Raw genomic sequence first — 24,012 nt, forward strand, 5'->3', positions numbered from 1 at the left:
CAATTGTTTTCTCAATGTAACAAGTGGTCATGTGGTCAGAGTACTGATAAGTTTCCAACCTGTGTACAAACTGCTCATTTAAAAGACTTATTATCTACAGATAACATAAGGCGTTTGAATATTTTTTAATAAATTACTAATTTAAAATGTATTAGTTTAAAATGAATAATATAAGTTGAAGGGAACTCCCACCTAAACGATCATAACCAGCAGCACTTATATTGGACCTGTCTGTCATTAAAAATGCTTTACAAATGAAGGCAGCACACAGCAGAGGCATCCATGTTTCTATAAAAACATTGTTTAATTTTCTCAACACAAATTACAACAAGAATGAGTTCACTTGGAAACAGACAGGGGTAACGTTACCTGTACAGGAAGTTCATAATACAGCTATCTCTTATTTTTACATTGTACAAGTCCAGTTTGACAAACTGTCTTTTTATAAATATTCAAAGGAATTTCCCTTTTGGGTAGCAAGGGGATGGGCAGTTTAAGATGAGATGTTAGCACCAGCAGCCGAGTGCATCCCATCCCAACTCATTTCAGAATACCATGACAAGGTGTTGTCTACCCTGAAAAAAAACAAAAAACAATACGCTCTCAAGCATTACTCAGACTGGAACTGAGATGAGTTACAGTGAGAAAGAAACTCCCTTTCAGTGCAGATAAGCCTTGTAACGTGTGTGCTGTTTTCTGCTCTGTAAATGGGTGGGACGTGGGAGTCTCTGAGCCTTCATCAGAATTCCCCACGACTGCACTCAGAGACTGAGTCAAGTAGTTCCTTGGCAGAGGAGACATTATAATTTAAGGTTGTTATATAGATCAGAGTAGAAAGAAATTGTCATTTGGCCTATCATGCAAGCATTTTGATTCCAATGCTCGGTGATCTCTCGAATGTTCAGAAATTCAGAAATCAGTCTTTTTGGACTTCAATCTAGGTTTAGATTTGCTAAAAGAAAACGTAACCATACACAACTTGAATTTCCCATCAGACCTTCTGCCTTCTTACAGCACAACGGTGCCAACTAAGACCAAACCAGTGCTACATGTTGTGTGGTTTTCGCATGATCTTGGCTTTCACAGTGCCATGGGCTTGGTCAAAGTGGAACAACAGGTCAGAAGATCAAAGGAAATGTCCGAAAAGTCCCAGCAGTGAGCTGCCAGTCGGACAGCTCCACCAGAACCTCATCAGATCCTCATCAGATCACACCAGGATCTGTTCCAATACATGGATGTCAAGGGCATCTGTAGGTCATACCTAGCATAGGATCACAATCACCTCCAAACCAAAACTTTGCAAGTTAAACAACCATCTCATCCACTGGCCACTTTGTCCTCTTCTGATTCGTACACGGTCCTCTTCTGATTTAGCAGCTTGCTTCTCAGGAATTCCACGTGAGCTGACAGCTCTGGGTGTCCAAGGGGCTGTGTGCTAGTGTTTGTATGCACGTCTCTCCACTTCTGGTCAGTTCAAGGAAGGAGCTTTCAGTGGTAGGGTCTGCATGCAGTAGAGATCACCCTAACAGTCTGGCGGCGTATGTGGATGTGGTCAGGTGTTTGTGTTCAGGTTCGCATGGCTGTCCTGTGCGTCTGATGCGATTCGATTCCCATTGGAGGAGCATTTATGTGTATGTGTGTGTGTGTGTGTGTGTGTGTGTGTGTGTGTGTGTGTGTGTGTGTGTGTGTGTGTGTCTGCGTGCGTAGCTCAGGGTTTGGTGATGTGGACTTCGTTGGAGCCGTTGGTGGTGGTGGTGATGATGTACTGTGTGGGCGGCGGCTGCTCCAGGGACTCGGGGTGCGTCTGAGTCCCGCTGGCGGCCGCACCACTGGGCTTCCCTTCCAGCTCTGCCTGGCCCTCCGAGATCACATAGTGCGTCTGCTCTCGCACACACACACACACACACACACACACACACACACACACACACACACACACACACACACACACACACACACACACACACACACACACACACACACACAGAAACAGTGAACATCAACAAACATCAAACTATGTGAATTTACCTTCTAAATACCCCCAGGAACTTGACAATCCTGTGGAACAATGTGTAAACTATGTGTGTGTGTGTGTGGGTGTGTGTGTATTAGTACACTTCCCAATACATTCTTTTGTATCTACATTTGTTTGCCTTGTGCAATAAAAATGAGAAGTTCTGTGATTACAAGTTAACAGGTATGCTTCCACTCACAGTCTTCACCTGACTGCTGTTTCCACCGCTTCCTGGGGTGCTGGCCTCTGCGATCACATACTGGGCATGAGGCAGCGCCATCATCTGGATCTCTGAGGCTGCAGGCGCACACAAGCACATACACAAATCACAAATTCACACAGTATACAAGGCTCAGTATCATCTCAGATAAATTGCTTTTGACTATGCATCAATCACACATAAAACAAACCCATATGCCTCAGGTATTTTTGTTTTGTGATATAATAATCACATAAGGACTTATGTCTTATTAAAATCTATGAACACAGAAAATAACTATTTCCCCTCTTCACCTTAATCCTTTACTTTCGGCATCACATGAACCAGACCTTGAACTTTGGTAACATATGGCAACCACAAAATTCAATTTAGTTGTGGTTGAACAACAAACTTCAGTCATTTAATTTTATGAAATTACTCCAAATGTCAAGTGATACCACATAGGTTAAAGTAGTGGTCCTGTTAGCAGTTTTGTTTATCAAGGTTCATGTTACCCATTCAGGGTCAAATGTAATTGATCTAATTACTGTGACAGACTCCACTGCGGTAGATTGACTTACGATAACTCCTGTAGTTCCAGTTGCTGGGTAGGTAAGTATGCTGAACAGTCCCTTGCACCTGATTTGAGGAGGTCTGTAGCGTGTGACTCTGTGCCAAGGTCACGGGGGTCAGCTGGGTGGGGCTAAGCTCTTGAGTGGTCTGCTGAGAGGAGGGGCTTAGAGGCTGCCCAGATACCTGCTATCAGTACGGGGGGAAAGGAATTGCCGATGGGTATTCATGTGAGAACACAACAGCAGCTTTCAATTCACACTGATAAGATAATGAACAAACACCTTTGAACTTTGATAATAGAGAAAAATCTGTTTCATGTGGAGATCAGACAAGACAGTATACCATCACTGTATATACTTTGAACAAACATATGGCCTCTGGGCCCATCCTAGGTTCTGGAGGCATGAAGCAGAAGACAAATAAACCTGCTCATTCTTCAGTCATTTGGAGTCTCCATCTGCATGATCTTGTGCTAACATCTACCAGAATGAGCACTGGCACTTAAAGTGTAAAGTAGTATAGAATGTGCACTTTCATGTTTCAAGATTACACAGTGAAATTGAGTTACTGCTATGTGCTGGATGATATTGCTACAGTATGTGCTGGATGATATTGCTACAGTATGTGCTGGATGATATTGCTACAGTATGTGCTGGATTATATTCCTATGTGCTGGATGATATTCCTATGTGTTGGATGATATTCCTATGTGTTGGATGATATTCCTATGTGTTGGATGATATTGCTATGTGCTGGATGATATTCCTATGTGTTGGATGATATTGCTATGTGTTGGATGATAATGCTATGTGTTGGATGATATTCCTATGTGTTAGATGATATTGCTATGTGTTGGATGATATTGCTACAGTATGTGTGGGATGATATTGCTATGTGCTGGCTGATATGCCTCTGATGATATTGCTATGTGCTGGATGATATTGCTATGTGCTGGCTGATATGCCTCTGATGATATTGCTATGTGCTGGATGATATTGCTATGTGCTGGATGATATTGCTATGTGCTGGCTGATATGCCTCTGTGCTGGATGAATGTGAGCTGTGGCCATGTGACTTACTGATGCGCTGCCCTGGACAGAGCTCCCCGTGGGCTCCGCCACCTGGATGTGCTGCACCTGGATGGAGTGCTGGCTGTAGCCATGGGGGTCGTGCAGCTGACTCACATCCACCGTGGAGTGCTGGGAGTGGGGAGAGGAGGCCTGCAGAGGAAAAAGCCCTTCAGTTTCACTAGTAGCTAACAGGAATCTGCAAAGAACTCAACAAGACATTTTTGGGGAAGAATAACTGTTGATACACTTCAAATTAGGCATATATTTCTTTTATTTATTTATTTAATATATTATATATATACAATTTTTATACTGAGGACAGAAAGGGCGCAAGAGAGAGAAAGAGCGTGAGAATGGGAGAGAAAGAAAGAGAGAAAGAAAGAAAGAAAGAAGGAAACGGCGAGAGAGGTCCGTACCGGAGCCACCTGCACCACCTGCAGCTGGATGTGCTGTGGCTGGGCGAGGCCTCCGGCGGCCTGTGAGACAGGGATGTACTGGATGCGCTGGTAATCGCCCTGAGCTGCTCGGTAGTCCGACCCAAGAGTCTGGGACAGCTCGGTCATGGCCTGGGTCAGCAGGTCCGTGGTCTAGAGCACACACAAACAAGCTGGCTTTATACATATGCAGTTCAGTCCATGTCAATCAGGTAAAATCCCAGACACAAATGATAGACCTCTCTTTCATAAGACTATATTATCAAAATCATGCCAACTGCCTTCCTGTGATAATAATGTCATCTCATAATAATGCCATGTTCTTGTAATGTTTGATGACAGGATAGCTGGGTAGCATGTGACCAATACTTATCTTACTTTAAGACCGCCATCTTCATAATTACTACCAATGTCAAAATGATACATTTATGTCTGTGAGCATGAACGCGTCTCACCACAACGGCCTCTGCAGTGGTGCTGTCGGTGGTGATGACCGCAGGGGTGCTGCTGATGACTGCAGTGGCCAGAGGGGCCTGGATGCTGTTGGCCATCTGAGCAAACTCTGGGTGCTTCTTACGGATGTGCTGAACCATCTTTGTCTGGAGCAAAAAGAAAGAACAATAAATCACCCACACACACACACACACACGACGGATGGTGAACATCTCCCTTAATCACAGTGTTCATAGTCCCCGTGGGATGCATGTCTGTCAGCGCGTGTGTGAAGGCACGTGTTTATGTGTGGGCATGAGATAACCGCTGTGCTGCCACTCACTTTGCTGCTGTACTGCTTGGCGCAGTGTGGGCAGCAGACGGGAGCTGTGGCGATGGTGCCGGTCAGCTGCGTGTGCGTGCTCAGCATGGGGTCGGGCTCTCCGGGGCCGGCAGGCCGCAGCTTGCGGATACTGGGTGGCAGCTCTGCCCCGGGATGGTTCTTCAAGATATGTGCTTTTCTCTTACTAGCACTTTTATACACCTGCAGCAGAAAACAAACACACACACACACACACACACAAATGATTTACACACTCAGGGATATGTTTAGCTGTGGTGCAGGATGCATATCAGATTCATTTGATATGATGGCAGGTCTTCTTAAAGATCTGGATTTATGCAACCATGCAAATTTAAAAACTCCAAACAGATTTAAGCAATGAAATAGAATTTTCCGTTATCTTCAGCTCATTTTCAAATACTGACATTTATTGAGCTGAGTAAGGAGCAGTGTATGTTTCCTGACCTTGTCACAGTACTGGCAGAAGTAGTCCCTGTTTGGCTTAATGATGGGCAGTGTGAGCTCAGGTACCTCCTCAATCCGCATCTCTGGGTGACGCTTGGACAGATGATTAACCTAAACGGATGCACACGCACACACACACACGCACACAAACGCACACGCACACGCACACACACAAACACAAACACACACAAACAGATTTAACTCAGTACACAGAGCAGAGAGGCCACAGGGGCTGTGTGGAGGAGGTGGAGGTGGTGGTGCAGGGTCGGTGCTTTACCAGCATGCCTCGGCGCCGGAAGCCCATCATGCAGAGTCGACACTTGAACATGAAGCTCTCAAAGTCGGTGGTGGGCACCTTCTGCTTCAGGGCTTTGGAGCGGTGACTACGGTCCGCTTTCTTAGCTTCGCGCTCAGGGTTGTGCATGCGCTGCATGTGCTCACGGAGTTTATCTTTCCTCTAACAGAGGGACAAAAAGAGAGATTAGATCCTCATTTGCTTAGCCACCTATTAATACCACTCATCAACATTTACTAATTATCTACTCTGTCGGAGGAACCTTGTCCTTTTACAACATGCCGTGACTCGTGTCCTGAATAAACATGTTGGACATGTGAGTGAGTGAGTGAGTGGCTTCTCACCTTAAACTGTTTGCCACAGGTGGAGCACAGGAAGTCTTTGCGGTCGGAGTGGCGGAGCATGTGCAGGCGCAGCTTGTCGGGCCGGCAGAAGGCCTTGTCACACTCTGTGCACTGGAAGATCTTCTCAGAATGGAAGCTGCGCACATGCTTCTTCACCTGAGAGGGGCGCGGAAAAACAAACGTCAGATCACGCCAGTTCAACATCACACAGTCAACTGGTGTACATCTTCCCACACCCACAAAGGGTACAAAACAGTGAGCCAAAATGAGTAATCAACAGTCAGTCATTAGAGATCACTGTTACTTTTCAAGATAGAAATGTCCACTGCAAGGTTTTGAAATTGTTTCCAAATCTCCTTCGTAGACATTGAATAAGATGAGGCAGTCTTGTGATGACTACCTGAGAGCATGTCTATCCTCTCAGTGGCCTGTATTTTTTGCTCTACCTGAATGAAGTCGGTGAAGCTCTTCTTGCACGAGGGGCAGGAGAAGCAGCCGTCCACCATGTGGATTCGGACGTGCTCCTTGAGCAGCTCCAGGCGGTCGAAGGAGTCGGTGCAGAAGAGGCAGGCATAGGTGCGCTGGTCAGCATGCAGCTGCAGGTGGTCCTCTAGCGCCCCCGTGCTCAGGAAGCCCTTGTTGCACACGTGACAGGTGAGGGCGCAGGCATCGCGTCCGTGGAAGCGCAGGTGCTGGTCCAGCTTGTCCTTCTCCCGGAAGGCCTTCCCACATTGGGAGCACTTGAAGGGCCGGAACGACTTGCGGATGAACAGGTGCTGGAGCGCAGCGTTCTGCAAAAGAGTCAGAGTCAGTCTACCGGGAAAGGAACCGACGCCTGACGACGGATGAGGAGAAAAGGGCACGACAGGCTTGCACGTGGCAGAACTTTAGAGGGTTCCAATGTTCACAACCCTCGGTTTCTGAGAAACTGATGTTTTTCTGCGTCCCTAGGTGTGGTGGAGTTTGCCTAAATCTGGACAAATACATGAAGCACAGACAACATTCCACTGAGACGGAGGAGCAAACAAATGCAATGGAGAATGGAGGGGTGGCCATGTACGGTCAAATGTCACGTGAACAAAAACCACATCGTGCCGTGACACCAACTTTGCCTTTCTGACCCCCTCCAGGCATTTCGTACCTGTAAGTCCATCTTTTAGGCAGGCCAGTTTTGAGAGAAAAACACACACACATACATACATACATACATACATACATACATACGCACACACATACATACATACATACATACATATAACACTGTCAAATAACTAAGTCACTAGCTAAGACTGGCTATTTCAGAGAGAGCTAGGACAGCAGAGGGGGCGGAGAGGTCATACCCGTATCCTCCGGGCTCGGCGCATGTCCTGGGGCGTGAGGTGGGGATCTGGCTGGGCGGCAGGAGTGGGGTCCTCCTTGAGGGGCTCCAGAGCATCAGCTGGTGGGGGCACTGGCTGGTCACTTTCCCCATCTGTTGGGGGCTCCGCACTGTCCACCTGGGGCTCCAGCCGGCCTTCCAACTCTGAGGCGATGGCTTCTGGCTCGAGCTCCACCACCTTCAGCCCATTCAGGGCTCCATCTGTCCTATCCTCATAAGGCAGCTTACTTCCAGGGAACACCAGCATATCCTACCACGAATATTAAACATGTCACCAACACAAAGACATAGAAATCCAATATAATGCAGGATTATGCAATACATGACAGAAAGGGTGATAAAAATTGCATAATTTCTATGTATCGTAAAAATCTAAAAAAACATTCCTACCAAAGTCCTACCAAATCTATAATACAGAAATGTCAGTAATGATGTTTTTATGGTGGAGTATTTAAGAGTAGCTATTTCACAGTTCCATGTTTGTGTGCGACACTTTAAGGTTTGATACCCTTGTCTTCTCTGCGCTCTCTGCAGGGGTCTCTAGGCGGATGAATTTGGGCGGCCGCCCCGGTCTTCTGCCTGTCCCGAAACGCTTCCGACCCCTCCCTCGACTGCGTCCCTTTGGCCTGCAGCAGAGAAAAAGGATGAAGACAGGCCAGGACACCAGCGGATCGATGCAGAAAGATGGATCATAGCATGGCTCATATCTGAAGGCCTGTTTACCTATTGACCAGATCCAGCTTGTCGTCGTGCATGTTGAGGTGCTGCTGCAGCTGCTCAGAGCTCATGAAGCGGCGGTTGCACTCGTAGCACGGCCAGTTCTTCTCCTGCTCCCTCAACACTGAGCCACAAGCACAACAGCACAACGCTCACGTACAGTGCAATGGCAAAGCTACAATACAGTCATCTCAGTCTCCACCTAAAATCACACTGAAAGTACTACAACATAATAACATTGAACAGTTTCTAAGCAATTCTGACCTTTTCGTTCCTCTTCTGTGACATCATGAATTTTCTGATTAACAAACTCGGCATATGAAGCAGCATACCACACCTACCAATGAAAAAGTCTGGCAATCAGCTATTGACAAAAGGAGCATATACAGAGGCAAAACAGTCACAGTACTATTTCCATTATTTGGTAGTCTACCCCCCAACATCACAGATTAAAACATCTATCTTTGGTCTCCCAGCGTCATTCAAGCCCAACTGGAGCTCTGACCTTGAGCTCCTGTTTGGGCTGGATGTTCTTGATGGTGGTGTAGAAGATTTCTGAGCCATATTGGTAGGCCACCAGGTTCTGCTCCAGATGATTCTGGGCAGGTCGGACAAACATCAACCAGTTACTGTGGTCCTCATCTGACAGGTCCAGCCATACATCTTCATTTTTGTCTCCACCTTTATCAGAGTCCAGCACATACATCTAGCAAGAGAGCAAAGAAAGTGAGATATTAATACTATTTACAGCAATACTCCATGGAAACAAAACAATTATGTTATTCTACACTCCACAAACAGATTTCTGTCAAAACATATTCTAGACATAACACTGTCAGTGTGGCCCACATAAAATAAAAACATTAGTAATATTATTTATTTTATACAGTCCAAACATACAGTGTGTGGGTACTGCCTGTCTTCACTGCCAGTCACTTTAGATTAAAGAGTACATGTCAAGGTTGTGGCTAAATGTGACGTCTGCACTTATGATGAAAGTACAACGCTTGAAGACATCTTGTCTAATGTTTTGTAATGTGGTGACGGTCAAGGCAACAAGGCTGTCTTCCCCACTAAAACCCAATATTCAAAACTCATCTTGGGGATTTTCCATGAATCAACACCGAGTTTGTCATTTGCCTTTAGATAGTAGTGGACTGGTTTAGAATGTTTCAAACACACTTCCCATGGTAGTTGTCCCACATCAAGACCAAATTCGCTCACAGATATCTCTGGATGTATCTGGTAAATCTAGACTAGGTAGACTATGTTGGGTCAGCTTGCCATCACAGGTATTCAGACAGAGGGCTCATACAGGGTTAGTGGGATTGTGGCGTAGAGGTGATTGAGAGGCAGAGAGGAGGACTTGCTTTGAGGTGGATGTGGGAGTCCTTGAGCTGGTGCTGTCGCACCAGGCGGCCCTCTACTGGCCCAAACTGGGTGCGCTTAGGGATGCGGCGCTTAGAGAAGACCCCGCCCACGAAGCGGTCAATGTAGAGTACCAGGGGCAGGCTGGCACGGGCTTTAGACACGACAGGCCGGCTGGCAATAGGGTGCAAGGGCCCATGTTTCAAACACACGGTGGGGTTTGCCTTGTTACACTCCTCACACCCTGTTCATGGGGAAATAAAGGCAAAACATTAATGTATAGCCTATATAATGCATATACAGTCCAATATTCTAAAGCCACACTCACACTGAAAAAAATTACTGAATGAAGCTTGACTGAAGTCAATACATACAAGATGATTATATCCAGAAAGGTATTAGGAGTGTGATGATAAAAGAAATCAATGATTTCAACAGAATTCATTCCTTTGAAATAAAATTTAATTATAGAGGTATTGGGACACAACACGTTTACCCATTTCTGAGATATGTACAAATATCAGAGAATTAATTCCATCAAGAGCACCCAATACATGTTCTATGAGGAAATGGCAGTTACTGTTTAATCCCAGTAATCCGTTGCACTACAATGATTGCAGCTTTAGTTCTGATCAGTAAATTCAGCTTTCAGCTTGCTCACGACACTCACAGAGATTTTGAGGAGTGAAGGGCTGTAGAGGTTCAGGCTCCCAGTCGTCAAGGTCAGAATCATTTCCATCGTCGTCGTCATCGTCTTCATCTTCAGAATCCACAGTGGAGTCTGTTGCCCCAAGAGGACTAGAGGCTGAGTCTCCCACACTGGTCATGGGGGGCAAGGAGGAGTTGGAAACATCCATCTGACCCTGGGATTGAGAAGAAATAATTACTGAATTCAAAACATTCAATTAAAAAGGCAAACCGAGGAAAAGATCAGCTTATTTGATATGTTTTGAAGCACAAATATTCTGCACAGCAACACAGCTGATCTGATTTGTTATGCACAATAGACCATGAGTCAGTGCTTGCTCAGACCTTACTACTTTGAAGTTCATTCTGAGTCCAGTGTGACTACGTTGTGGATGGTGACGGCAATTTAGGAGCACCCTCACCTGTGTCACAGGCTCCAGGATGGCCTGAGGGCCATCAGCTACATTGCTTAGGACATGCAGGTTGGCTGTGTTCATATTCTGCCCACTTGGTAGCAGGACTGTCACCTAGAACAAATAAAAAAAACAGTCAACGTCAAACAACAAATTCACATCAAAATCATTTAATAATTTCCAAAGCATAAAAGGCTTGTCTAAACTGATTGTGTGGAGGATGTGGATTCAGCTGCTCAGTTTAAATCACCTGCTGCTACATAAGCTCAGTTAGTCATATAGAGTAAAGAGTAAAGCATGTGTTTTCATGTGGCTTATCTAAACTGAAGAAATGAAGCATGAAGAAAAAGAAAAAAAAGCATGAAGAAATCGTTTCAGTAGAAACATTTCGTTATGCAAATATTACATAAGCTCAGTTAGTCATATAGAGTAAAGAGTAAAGCATGTGTTTTCATGTGACTTATCTAAACTGATTGTGTGGAGGATGTGGATTCAGCTGCACAGGTTAAATCACCTGCTGGGTGGTTCCATCCTGTTGGATGTATGCCACTTGAGGCTGGTCAGCGAACACTGCCTGGAAAACCAAATATGGTATAAAAAAGTCTGTATGGTGCTGGTGCATTCACATATTAGGAGAGGAGAGGACACCTGCAAATGTACAACTCCTCATGATGTAAATCCATGCATTTGAAAAGGTTTGAGGCAATTCAGAGAAGCAATAATGGCAGTATCTTTGTCTACTACATTTCTTTGACTTAGCACCACCCATCCCATCCTTAATCCAAAAGATGGCAATTACACAAACTGTCCATCTATTCCTATGGCACATGCATCATGGCCTTTATCATATGGCCTGAGTCCTCTGTGTCATACCTGTGTTGTTCCATCCACTGGGTGTATATAAACCAGTGTGTGTTCTGCTGACTCCACAGACGTGTAGGAGCTTCCATCTGCAGCATAGACCACCTGCTGCTGGCCCCTGTCCTGCTGATCCCCACTGTACACGATCTGAGCCACTGTGCCACCTTCAAAGTGAACCTACCATATCCATCAATGGACAATTGAAGAAATCGTTTCAGTAGAAACATTTCGTTATGCAAATATTACATAAGCTCAGTTAGTCATATAGAGTAAAGAGGAAAGCATGTGTTTTCATTCATTTGGTTTGGTCACAGGGACATAAAGAAGTATGTGTAATATGAAGGCTGAAATGGAAGAGTTGTTTTGCCACCACAAACTCACTGACCCTGTAAGTGTAAGACCAGTTTAATGCACTTGACATGGACACAGACCTGAGTGGCGTTGCCAGATTCAGCACTAGGGGTCTGACTCCAGATAGATGATGACTCCTGCTTTGTTTCCATGATGACACTGTTGCAGGTTTTTCTTGGGCTCCTATTCACCCTTGCCTAATTATGGCACACCTGGAGAACACCATCCAGGTTGCTGATTGCTGCAAGAGACGCATTGGTCAGCACAGAACGTAATAAAAGACAGGGCTGTTCCTGTAACGTTGCATATCAGCATCTATCAATGTATAAGAGGTGCGGGGTAGGGTTTGCAACACACAGCCTTTAAATGCAGTTTGTCGAATAGAATTTACAAAGTGCACCAAGTCTTCACGGGGACGTGAGAGAACTTGGTATAGAGAAAGCTTACAATTATCACGTTAGGTTCCAGTGAGGCCCAGCATTAGCAATGTCATACGATATGACAACTGAATGCGACATTTTTGCCGACGTTACTGGACAGGGAAAATGGTGTTCATCAATGGTGACTAGTGTGTTAAATTAATGGCATGGTTTTATATAGCAAAATCTTAGTGTATTATGTTCTTTAATACTTTTACCTGGCTTAAACCGGTGTATGTTTGTCACCACCGGTTAAGCTAGTCAGCTAGCGTGTACAAGGCTAATCTATCTAGGTAGAGAATGTCGGGCTTTGACAACGACAGTAACATGATTCAGTGACAAGTAAACACAGGAAATTCTGCAGTGGAGAAGTCAGCAACCTCACTTGTCAACCAAATGCACAAGCACGGCACTATTCGCAAGGAACGGTCAGTCTAATAATTCTATGGGGGTACACAACAGACGCGGACGAAAATGTGCGTTAGGGCGCAGGACAAAAATGGAGTCAAAACTCCTGCAACAAAGCCCAGTGGTATGATTCCGTCTATAATTTTAACAGCAATTACACAAATGATTTGAGTTGAACATTGAGCGTTTTTAGTCTACTCCCCCCTATATTGACCCCTAAGGTTCTGAGTTCCAATCGGACTATACCACAAAAATCAACGCCGCTTAAACACGGGCAATTGAGGCGTCCCTATACCCACATTATCGCACATAACACGGGCGAGAGAGACAGCGACTCCGGACATCTTTAGAACAAACCTATACAACGCTACCAGCATCATGTAACAATTTGGTGAGACACCAATTACATTTTCATGGGACCCAAATATTGAGAATAGGCCATCCCGTCCCCCCTTGTAGGCTACTTGGGCCCAGCCCTGTCTATGCTGTAGAACAAGGAAGGATAGTCTCCATTTTGGGTGGGACTAAACAACAACAACCACATTTGAACCGATCCATAGAAAGCGACATATTTCTATCGATACTAAAACAACCGAAGACGGCCAAGTCTAAATAAATACTTACAGAAAGATTAACTGGTGGTGGAAGTTTAAAGTTGGTATGGTAGAACTATTGCGTTTTGATTAATTTAATGAAAACGTACAAGTGGATCTTACCTCAGAATGGTAGCTGCAGAGATGGCTGCATTGCATATATTAACATAATCTTCCTAGCAACACATGTGGACCTAGCGGTGATTGGTGATCTGTCCTGCTTCTACCTTAAGGAACGTATCGAGTACTGCCTATCGTGCTCTAAAAGGGGCATTGTATAAAATTCATCATTTAAAATAAATTTGTAAAATGTTTCTTTGAGACTAACAACGATAGTTAGTGTTACAGTGGTGTTGTTGGCACGCGCTTTGAACTACCGGTCTCGCTGATGACCAATGGGAAAAAATCCGCCATTTCTCTTTAGCCAATCGAAAAAATGCAGACAGACACTGCCCAATTAGAACATCAAGGATCTGGTAGATTTTGCAAGTGGTTCTTGTCATTTAAAACTGCTATAAAGAAAAAAAATAGTCCTACAGAAATATGAAGGAACCATTTAGTCTGGCTACATGAATCCTTCTGGTCATTTGCAGACATTTGGAATTTTTATTTTCCTCTTTCACAAAGTATACCTGAATACAGGCTACATTATGAATAAATAAATCTTTGTCATGACACAACATGTTCTGAATAGCCTATTTATAGAACATATTAAAACAAAATAAATGCAGACATTTAGACAGTGTGCCTACAGCCAAACCACAGCCGTGGATATACCCCAACCCCATTCTCACCCGTTTTCACCAGAACTCAAAGCTGACAGATTGTCAATGCTATGTATTTGTAATATTAAACAAATGTTCACCAATAATCCACCTTTTGCTGTAATTTAGCTTTTCAGTCCTTTAACATTCTTATCATTTTTTGAATAGGCCTATCAGTCAGCAGTTCAACCCACATCTTTCTGCAACGATGGACTAATAGGGCATGCATTTTGTTACTCTATGCTGAAGATCTGAATGTTTAAAATCTGGTGATTGAAGAGGGCTGGTTCCTGAAGGACAGGCTATTCACAGCTTTGAAGCATGCTTCAGCTTTAGGCCTACCGAAGGATAGCATTTAGGCTGATCAACTGTAGAGGATGGCATTTTTAAAGACTATTCATTATTGGTTGCACTCCAATTGCTCATTTTACTAGTGTCAGTGTCTGTCTCCTATAGGCTATGTATTTCTCTGCCATTTTGTTTTTTTACAATCATTCTAGCATCTTATAATTATACTTGCCTCTAATCTCACTGCATTCTCCTTGCTACCTTCACCAAACTACAGGCTAATGTAGGTCTAGTTGTATTATCACCGTCTGTTTTTTTCTGGTCCTGCCTGGATCCAGTTTACCCTCTCTCCAGCCCATGGGTGGTTATGGGTCTAAGACTATGACATGTTCAGTTCCATGGGAGTCTGATGCATCAAAGAGAGTTTCCCAGAGTCAATGGAAATACTTTTCAACATAAGGTGACCATTTACAGGATTTACAGAATATAATACTAACATATAATCATACATAATGGCTGCCAAAAATGTGTGTTCTGGGTTGGAGGTCAGAAGAATATGGAGAGTGATATAATGATGCTCTCTGGAACTGGCAGAAAAATGAATACAAGTCACTCCTAAATGGAAGTAGTGAGTTTATTTATGTGTTTCCCCCTGCAACCAAATCAATTTCAACTGGAGTCCACCTATTTCTCAACTGATGTATTCCCCTTGGATTAGTTGTTGTCACTCCTCAAGCCAATCAACCATCAAACAGGCAATTACAAGATTCAAGATTGAAGCCATTTTGGGTGCATAGTGAGACAGTCACATACAGAGATACTGTCACAGGAAGAGAAAAAAAAATAGAAAAAAAGAGAACAAACTTAAAAATATATATCATTTCATATAAGAACAATGCACACCACAGGTTGTCCTCCATAAAACTCATGATTGCAACATCAACTATACAGGCATACAAAGACATTACTAGGAGAGGAAAAAAAATGATTGAACTCTTTCTGTGCATCCTTGAACTGCATAAATACACACACTTGAAATTATCCAGAACAATCAGTAAAGCTCTGATCTTGTCCAGGCCTCCAGCTTCATCTTTTTGGGGTGCATTTAAGTTGACTACAAAGTGTAAAACATGAAATGTCACTTTTTGAAAAAACATTTATATCCAATTTACGTTGTAGGCATTTCTTCATTTGGATGGGGCAAATTACACAGTCTCCGTCCTCACCTACAGATGGCATTGTTAAGAAAGCAATAGGGAGTCACCAGTAACTCCAGCAAACATCTAACAAGCAAATGTTGTATATACACTTGACATTTAGGTACATGTGTGCATGCTTGTGTGTATGCATGTATGTTTATGGAATAATACCATACCAAAATAAAAATTCATGTCCCATTAGGGGAAAAGACTAGTTGGTTGGTATATTTGCACAAAGGTTTGTTCTAATTTATCTCATGAAGGACACATTGGCTGTGAGTTTGTGACATGAGGAGTGATCCCTACTCATAAAGTTGAAAATAATAAACGGCACTAGTCAACATGGAAGACTGGAGGCCTGAACCCTTATGCATAAACCTCTCTCATGGCTTTTCACCTTCACAACCCACGTGACCATCTCTTAGGTCACACCACTTGAAATCAGTACCTCAGCCAGCACATTAGCTCTGCAAAACAAGAACCGTGTTGAAGAAAACACCTACTTTTTCATATATATTTATATATGTATAGACAGACAGATAGATAGATTTGTTTATAATAATAAAAAACAAAGTAAATGAATTCAGTGATTTTCTTATCATATTTTCTCATTTCTTTCACTATACATTTAGGTCGGTACAAAGAATCTTCATATACAAGCAATCTATCGAAAAGGAAAAAGACCTTCTGAATGAGTTGACCATCAGCGGGACATCTGAGGAGTTTTTACAGAGAACAGGCAATGTCTTGCTGTTGATTGTTTCTCATTTAGTAATATTTCACTATTTCAAATCGGTTTAGTCTGATTTGCATTTTTACAAATGAGAGAAAAACATTTAAAACAAGATAGCAACGGATCTAACTCTGATATTTGTGTGTAATTACAGAGAATTTTGCAGAATCACATTTTCAAAAAATTAAAATCTCAGATACAGCGGCTTTAAAAAGATAAAAGTAAAATAGTAAAACATAGCTCAATGATACAACAGTAGAAGTAGTAGCATTATCTAAGAATTGTTTTTAAATGGACCAGAATAGTCATTTCTGATGCATGAAATGATTTTGAACAAGAGCAGTTTTGTTATTGGTCAGTAGTATGTTCCCCTCTCCACAGCCTTACTCCTCCCCATCTACACAGTGCCACATGTTCTCCCATACTAAATCTGCATCTGCTCCAGGTATTTGTAGGTTGGGTTTTCGTACCCGTGGTTCTGCATCTTGCTGAGGTGACGCTCCTCAGGAGTGAGCATAGGATCAACCTACAAGAGTCAAGGACGAACCAATTAATGGCATTCAGAATTTCTCATTTTACTAATATTGTATAGCCATCAACCGATTGTAATTTCCTGCCTTTCCAGCAATGATTCTTGGCTTACCTCCACAATGCCGTGGCTGATGGTGCCATACTGTCTCTTCCTTAGCAGAACCAGGCTGATCACAATCACAGTTGCTATGGCCACTGCGATAACAAGCAGGCCAATGAGAGCACTGCTCCCAAAGCTGAAGTCTTCCCCAAGAGGACGGAAGGTTTCCTATTATAGAGGAGTCAAAAAAAAAATACTGTGAGATGAAGAAAATACACAATTGAGCTATCTTTGTCATGGATGAACTAATTATTTAAGAAGGCTCTGAGGCCGGTCTTGATAAAAATATTTAAAACTGACAGATGCCATCACAATGCATATTTTTCCAAGAAAAGGGAACATAAAAGTTTCATCTCTTAATTTCTGCCAAAATTGAACTATATCCCATAATACTCCACAACATAAAGTTCAAGGTTTATTATATAAACACAGCTGACACTTTACACATGCATGAGAGACGACATGGATAAAGTTTAGCATGCAGCAATCTTTGGTTTGATATGGATGACATCCTTGACTATTCAATCTTAAACCTTACAATGATACAGTATACTGAAAATATTACATGATATGTTGCCAGGCAAGACATTCTGACATGCCAGTCTTTTGACACACAAAGGTTCTTAGTAAACAAACATTTGTCGAACACACATACAGAGGAAATGAGCTCACAATCAAATACATCCTCATAACAGACAAGGAAAACACACACAAAATACATTCATATCAACACTCACATACACATGCAGTGAAAAGGCAGTCAGACAGTTGAACCAAGACAGAAAACTTCACTGTGGTAATGAGGTTGCAAGTTGCTGTCTCGTCTGCTCAAGCCATGACTGACCCACAGCGTCAGCAGAGGACACAGGCAGGATTCCCCCCCATTAGTTCCTGCTAAAAAACAAAGCTGTCTGCAGTTCCCCAGAGAGATCACTGGGGGGCACTGTACTCACCATCTCATCATCATGCATAACGCTGATTTTCTCTGCACTGTAAATCACTTCTTTAACATCCAGAGTCTCATCAATCACCTGTCGACACAGACAGGGCAGCCCAAGTTAAACTCGTCAAAATAAGTGAATGTGCGTTTGTGTATTTATGTGTGTGTGTGTAAGAGAGAGATGTGTGTTGGCAGTGGTGTTGTTGACATCAAAATTGTCACTTTTCTCCCCTTTGATTAGGTTACATGTCCAGAAAATGCAATACGAGGTTGTAACAGATGTTAACTCTTGTGAATTACAGAGAGAGAAAGAGAGAGGGAAGGAGACTATTGGAAATGTTTACATTTTTTTTCTCCTTTCTCACTGGAGGTCTGAAATGGATTGTTTGTATCACAGAGTTACTGAAACACTTACATACTAAGGTATGAAATATCTTCCAAGACTAAAAATAAGTGATGTACAAAAAGAACTGTGATAAGGATGGCAAAACCATCAGACATGGGTGATAACATTCATTTGAATCTTGCCACCCATTTTACTGCACAGGATTCAGCTTTTAGCAGCTCTGATGTTCTACCAATGTTCTCTATGTGACTTGACAAGGGAAATGTCGACATGCTGATAAAAAATAGCTTGCAGCAACAACACACATACATACAAATACACACCTTCATATATACACACAGACACACACACGCACACACTCACAGCACTGTGATCATGCAAATTACCAGTCATTTGCCCATCATTCAACACCCTTGACAAGCATTACATTCGAGCACAGAAACATGCAATGGCTGCTGGCTTTCCAAAACAAGATCACAGAAATTCTGAGGAGAGGTCATTCCAGTGAACACAGCAGTTATTACGGGGCCCATGGCTCCAGTAATCACATAACTCATTAAAAGCTTAACATACATGGGGACAGGAGGTCCTCTTACAGCCAAGATGAAGATAAATTGTTTGAATGTGATTGAACAAGCACACTATGCCGGTTATTTTGTTCCCCTAAAAGTGTGCCTTGCAGTGGTTTCATCAGAGTTGGATGCCAGATTAGTGTTTCGTTTTAATGACTTGGCCAGTTCTCAGATGCAGGAATGGGGTGGGTGCCGGATTAAGAGGGCACCCCTGAGGTAAGATGGGCCGGCGTGCCTGACCAGCAGTGTGTAGCCGAGGCAATGACGGGCAGGCAGGTGGACAGGGAAAGGCACACTCACCACTTTGTCGCTGCCCTTGCTGCCCTTGCTGTTGATGATTCTCTCCTCTGCGCCGATCAGCCCGTTTATCCCAGACATTCCAGAGCCTGCGGGGGATCAACAGAACTTAGTCACACACACACACATCCACACACACACAAACGGAACTCTTGGACTGCAAACACTCAAGCGGAGGTGCAAATGACATCCTCTGTACTTACATGTGAATGTGTGTGCTTTACACACACAAACCTTATATAACAGTCTCATTTAACTGAACAAACAAGCAAACATTTAACACCTCTATTGTTTCTTTTTGTTTGCCCTAATTGACATGAACCAGTCAGGTTGAGGCCTTCATTCATAAAGTAGGGTCCAGTAATATGTCCAAATCAGAGGTCCAGGCCACAGTCCTCCAGTACCAAGCCTTGCAGAAGGGTAAACCCAGGAACACCCTCTATGACTCATCCCAGTGTTCTTGGATCTGTGCATGAATTTTCTTACCAATATTATGCAATGGGTTGTGATGTTACAGTACATTGCTATTTATCAGGGGAACTTTTCCTAATCATCCTGTGAGTCACAGTGAACAATAGATGCTACAGTTTGGATCGATACAGAAACTCCAACAAATTACAATCAATAATGGGGAAAAAAAAAAAAAAAAAAAAAAAAAATCACACTTGGTGACCACAGATTTACAATTCACCATAAAAGAAAAACGTGGTCTTGACAAAGCTTCCCAACTAACATCGATACAAACGCTCATAATACATTTTTCCAAGGAGAAAAAGGTAAGTGTAAGTGACAATCTATGGATGGGTTTTCCATGAATGTCCACTCACTCGAGCTAAACCAGGAGAAGTCAAATGATTGTGTTTCAGCACGGCAGGAGCAAATTGGACCAGCTTAAACTTGGCTGCAGGTCAGTGAAATTGTGCAGCCCTCCAACAGGGTTTGCTCATTTAAAGGAGTCCTAACTGGTAGGGAAGCAGGGTAGGAACGGGGGGAGTCATAATTAGATAAAAGTGTAAAAATGAAGTGTGAAGCTGAGGACAGCAGCCTGGAAAGCAACCCTCAGGCCTATCCAGAGTGCACTGAGCTGTATATCTATCCATGAGCCAGCAGTCTACTGCACTTTTTTTTCCTCTCATCACATACAATAAAAACGAACCCCCAGCCCTGATGAATGACTGTACGAATGAGTGGGCACGTGAGGCATCACAGATGGCTAACTAGACAAAACATGGGAGGAAGGAGAGCAGAGAGGGGGATGAGGAGTTGATGACACCACAACACAAAAAGGAGCCATTTTGGGAGCTGGTGAGAGGCACAGAGGCGACAAACAGAACGGGAGGAGAAAAGAAGAGAAGCAGCAAAGCCACCAACCTTTCTTGAAGGCACGAGGGGGGTCAGACAGATCACCTAGGCATTGAGAGTGAGCAAACGAAGAGATAAAAATGGGGGAAGAAGAGAAAAGAAAAGAGGGAGAGAGAGAGAGAGAAAGAAACTCAGGTGAGCAGAGAAAAGGCAGATTTGTCAAGCTGTGCCAAATGACTGAAGATAAGTCCTGTAGCACAGCTTCCGGAAAACAAAAGGTAAAAAGAGAACCCAAAAAGACGAGGGTTGAATCTCAATATGGGCCTGCTGGAATCAAAGTGCTTTCCTGGACTAATGTGTTTGTTTCACGCCTTCTTGGTTTTTCCACTTGTCATTAACACTGAGAGCAGGCTGAGAAAATGGAGGAGTACTGCACTGCGAGGGCAATTTTCGGCTCCAGTTTGGCACCAGAGCCTGGGGTCTTGTGATTTTAGTCGAAACTTCGATGTTGGGTTGAAGGCAAGGCCACTGGGACTCATGCTAGCACCAATAAGAACAGGCCCGTGGCTCCTTTCGACACACCAACAGATCTCGGTACACTTAGTGCCGCTCTTAGCAAACATTACAGCTACTGGCTCTCTCTGCTCCCAGCTCTACCATTACCTGACTTGTCCTTAGAGACCCAGCAGTTCCTCCACACTACCAAAGGAGGGCAACTGCCAAGGCTACAGGCAAAACACACACTTAAGAGGCTTTTTGAAGCAAAATGATGCTCAGAAATATGATGGATTGTTTTCTCAACTGTCCATGTGTAAGTGAAATGTGCTGTTAGTACTATGCTGTGGACCAACTACATAAAAATGGATGTTCATGAACCTCTGCTGTCTTTTTTAAAAGTAGCTTTGGGATCCTTCAAAACAGTGCACATTTTGGGTGATCCCCAGCTTGAGAACAACTACTCACCCTCTGGCTCAGGGTGGGACCCCAGAGAGTTGACTTGGAAGGGTTTGCCATCAAAGGTGGGGACCTCCACACTCTCCTCTGATGACATGGTGACATCTGGCTGAGACTCGGAGATGGAAGACAGGAACTGGTCCATGTCAGCCTTCTGCTCTTGAAGCAGTTCATCTAGGGGTCCAGAAAACAGAGAGAGAGAGAGAGAGAGAGAGAGAGAGAGAGAGAGAGAGAGAGAGAGAGAGAGAGAGAGAGAGAGAGAGAGAGAGAGAGAGAGAGAGAGATAAGAAATGTTTCATGAGCAGACTTCAAAATACTCCACTTCCAGCTGTAAGAAATATAAAATTATCCAATTATAAGAAATGAGTTATATACATCTTTCTCCCCAATACCCTTTCATAATCTGGCAAAATATCAAGTCAAACAACACACTCACACAGTATATATGAAATGTACTACTACTATTCACCCAATTTAAAAAACTCTACATAATTCTCTCCCTGTCTCTCTCTCTCTCTCTGGTGGTATGAAATAGGCATGACCCAGTTCTGTCACAGCCTCCACTTCTCTTTAATCTCGAGTTCCCGCAACCTCACAGGTTCCTTTCAGAACTGAATAAAAAGCGAGATGGAGCGGGGAGCGGGAAACGAGCGACTGTGGAGATGTTTGGGCAGCCAGCCCCCTCTCGCACGCACCTCCGGCTCCAGACAGACAAACAGGCAGAGACTGGCTGGGACTGCTGTTGCAGTGCAGCTTGTTCTTCGTTTAATTGCCCGAGCTGCTGTGTGCTGGGGCTCTGTGCTGGTGGGCTGAACAGATCTCATGTTGAGACACGCGTACAGTGCCAGGCTGCCTTTACCCTCATATGGGCGAGCGAGGGAGGGGGGGGGGGGGGGCATGATTTGATCTCCACCTGCAGCTCTACTAATTGGTTCATAGGAACAGCAGTGGAGTTGTAGATATTAATAATCAAATGATGTCCTCAGTCCATAAATGGGTGTAAAAAGAAAATGGTGTAGCCCACTTTTTCTTGCTCCCAGTGAGATGTGACTGGAGCAATGAAACTTAACTGATACAATATTTTATATTCAGAACAGAACAGAATTTTCATCTAGTGGTGTCATAGTACTCATTATTTTCCTGAAATTCATTAAGCCTTCAGGATCATCATCAACACCTACCGATTTCATCCTGGATCTCATCTGCGACGTAGGGCACTTTGTAAAGCAGTGACAGGCTCTGGTTCATTCTCTCCTCGATCACACGCAGATGTGTCATCACCTTGGGAAAGCACAAGTGGATGGAGAGATCAATTCACTTTGTAGGCTATAATACAATGCAGAAAGACAACCGCAAGGCCCAATAAAAGCAACCCTAAGGAATAGCTAGAAATTAAATTTCATTATCTGTAAAATGACAGCATTATGTACTGTAACTCCTTTAAGCCGAATCATCCATTTAATACCCTATTCCAAACTAAACCCAGAAAAAAGGAGGAACTACAAATCTAGTCTGGATTCTGGTGCATTAGAAAAATCTATTTAAAAAAACAAAAACAATCACACCCTGCTATGCACTGCTTATCACATGAATGTAGTTTCTTAAAGCCAGCAACAGATGGCAATAATATGCCTTTCCAAAAACAGAAGGGTGGTACCACCCAACACACACACACACACACACACACAGAGCGAGAGAGAGAGACAGAGAGAGAGGGAAAGAGAGGCACGCAACTCACACCATGCAATTTGTTTCTTTTCAGTTACCGTACGTCAGAGAGAACAGCCTAGATTTTTGTATACAGTGTTAATGTACCCAAGCACAGCAAACTGGAGGATGTAATCTTAATCTAAAACCAAATAAACAGGAACATCCCTAATGAATGTCACAAAGCATAATGAGATAAGCCATGGAAATTTGTTCCCATGGCTTCGCACAGACATTCAAATTCCCTCCCTCTCCAACAATCTCTCTCTGCGTTAGCGTGCTCATCTCAGTCTCTGCACCTTTGTTTTGTACCATCACGAGGTGATTGATCTGTCAGATTAGCTGAGAGTGACGCCGAGCTAGTGTACCAAGGGATCAGAGTCAAGAGGCCATCCAATCAAATCTCTAACACTGGTGCTCAGCAGCGTTACACAAGACCTGTGCTACACTAATCTGCAGCTCAGGGTTTCTGCATGCTTCTTGTCTAGTCATGCTAGCCCACCCACAGCTTCTGGGCTAACTGCGCTGTACTTTGCTCCTGGCGCTGCGCGTGGTTTATACAGTCATTGGATCCCACACACTCAGTTCAGTCAGCACTCAACTGCAAATAGAATTTTCACACTCAACTCTGTTGTTTTTGATGTGGCAAACTTGCTAAGAATTTGGGCTTCGTCCCCTGCAGTAATGAGAACTAATCTTTAGTGTGTGTGGGGGGGGGGGTGCGTGTTACTATGTGGACTTACCTGGGACTTCATCTGGGCAGCCTTCTCTGGGTCCACAGCCAGGACGTGCTGGTAATGGCGGATGGTGTGCTGGCGATCCTTATTCTCTGCACGCACATACCTCTTCAGCGCCTGCAGGATGCGGTGGGGCTGTGAGGGGAGGGAGAGGGGGGGGTAGAGGAGGGTTACATGG

The 24,012-nt window shown here is 43.7% G+C and overlaps 2 protein-coding genes and 1 long non-coding RNA gene across 8 annotated transcripts in view; 1 reads left to right on the plus strand and 2 right to left on the minus strand.

Annotated features, from left to right (window-relative positions):
- Nucleotides 1-303: 303 nt before the first annotated feature.
- Nucleotides 304-13,598, minus strand: prdm10 (PR domain containing 10). 6 transcript variants are annotated; one of them, XM_042064095.1, is made up of 23 exons: nucleotides 13,488-13,598; nucleotides 12,025-12,185; nucleotides 11,606-11,770; nucleotides 11,247-11,306; nucleotides 10,742-10,846; nucleotides 10,303-10,495; nucleotides 9,635-9,876; nucleotides 8,770-8,970; nucleotides 8,529-8,601; nucleotides 8,271-8,388; nucleotides 8,056-8,173; nucleotides 7,510-7,797; nucleotides 6,616-6,960; nucleotides 6,170-6,325; nucleotides 5,808-5,987; nucleotides 5,531-5,641; nucleotides 5,066-5,266; nucleotides 4,746-4,889; nucleotides 4,273-4,443; nucleotides 3,866-4,006; nucleotides 2,795-2,969; nucleotides 2,214-2,311; nucleotides 304-1,879 (listed from the first exon to the last, which is right to left on the minus strand). In XM_042064095.1, the coding sequence occupies exons 2-23, from the start codon at nucleotides 12,094-12,096 to the stop codon at nucleotides 1,709-1,711; spliced, it is 3,528 nt and encodes a 1,175-aa protein (XP_041920029.1). In that variant the 5' UTR covers nucleotides 12,097-12,185; nucleotides 13,488-13,598; the 3' UTR covers nucleotides 304-1,708. The 6 variants fall into 6 exon arrangements, with proteins under 6 accessions (XP_041920029.1, XP_041920030.1, XP_041920025.1 ...); XM_042064096.1 differs by having other exon boundaries at nucleotides 2,223-2,311; nucleotides 2,795-2,972; XM_042064091.1 differs by having other exon boundaries at nucleotides 2,795-2,972; nucleotides 13,488-13,597.
- LOC121684193 lies at nucleotides 13,073-15,162 on the plus strand. The gene is made up of 2 exons (XR_006023058.1): nucleotides 13,073-13,162; nucleotides 14,297-15,162. It is a non-coding gene; the product is annotated as an uncharacterized LOC121684193 (long non-coding RNA).
- aplp2 (amyloid beta (A4) precursor-like protein 2) overlaps nucleotides 15,033-24,012 on the minus strand; it is a 36,963-nt gene continuing 27,983 nt past the window's right edge. Inside the window, 7 exon segments of the mRNA XM_042064109.1 lie at nucleotides 15,033-16,874; nucleotides 16,992-17,147; nucleotides 17,933-18,010; nucleotides 19,138-19,223; nucleotides 21,400-21,564; nucleotides 22,572-22,671; nucleotides 23,841-23,969. Of these exon segments, the coding sequence (XP_041920043.1) occupies nucleotides 16,773-16,874; nucleotides 16,992-17,147; nucleotides 17,933-18,010; nucleotides 19,138-19,223; nucleotides 21,400-21,564; nucleotides 22,572-22,671; nucleotides 23,841-23,969 (816 nt within the window). The 3' untranslated portion in view covers nucleotides 15,033-16,772.

The sequence above is a fragment of the Alosa sapidissima genome, chromosome 15, assembly GCF_018492685.1.
Source record: "Alosa sapidissima isolate fAloSap1 chromosome 15, fAloSap1.pri, whole genome shotgun sequence".
NCBI lineage: Eukaryota > Metazoa > Chordata > Actinopteri > Clupeiformes > Clupeidae > Alosa > Alosa sapidissima.

Coding starts and splice junctions, on each gene's coding strand:
- prdm10 (XM_042064091.1), bottom strand. CDS start 12,096: ATGGAAACAAAGCAGGAGTCATCATCTATCTGGAGTCAGACCCCTAGT. Junction 11,771..12,024: donor AATCTGGCAACGCCACTCAG/GTCTGTGTCCAT, acceptor TGGATATGGTAG/GTTCACTTTGAAGGTGGCAC. Junction 7,798..8,055: donor AGAGCGCAGAGAAGACAAGG/GTATCAAACCTT, acceptor TATTCGTGGTAG/GATATGCTGGTGTTCCCTGG.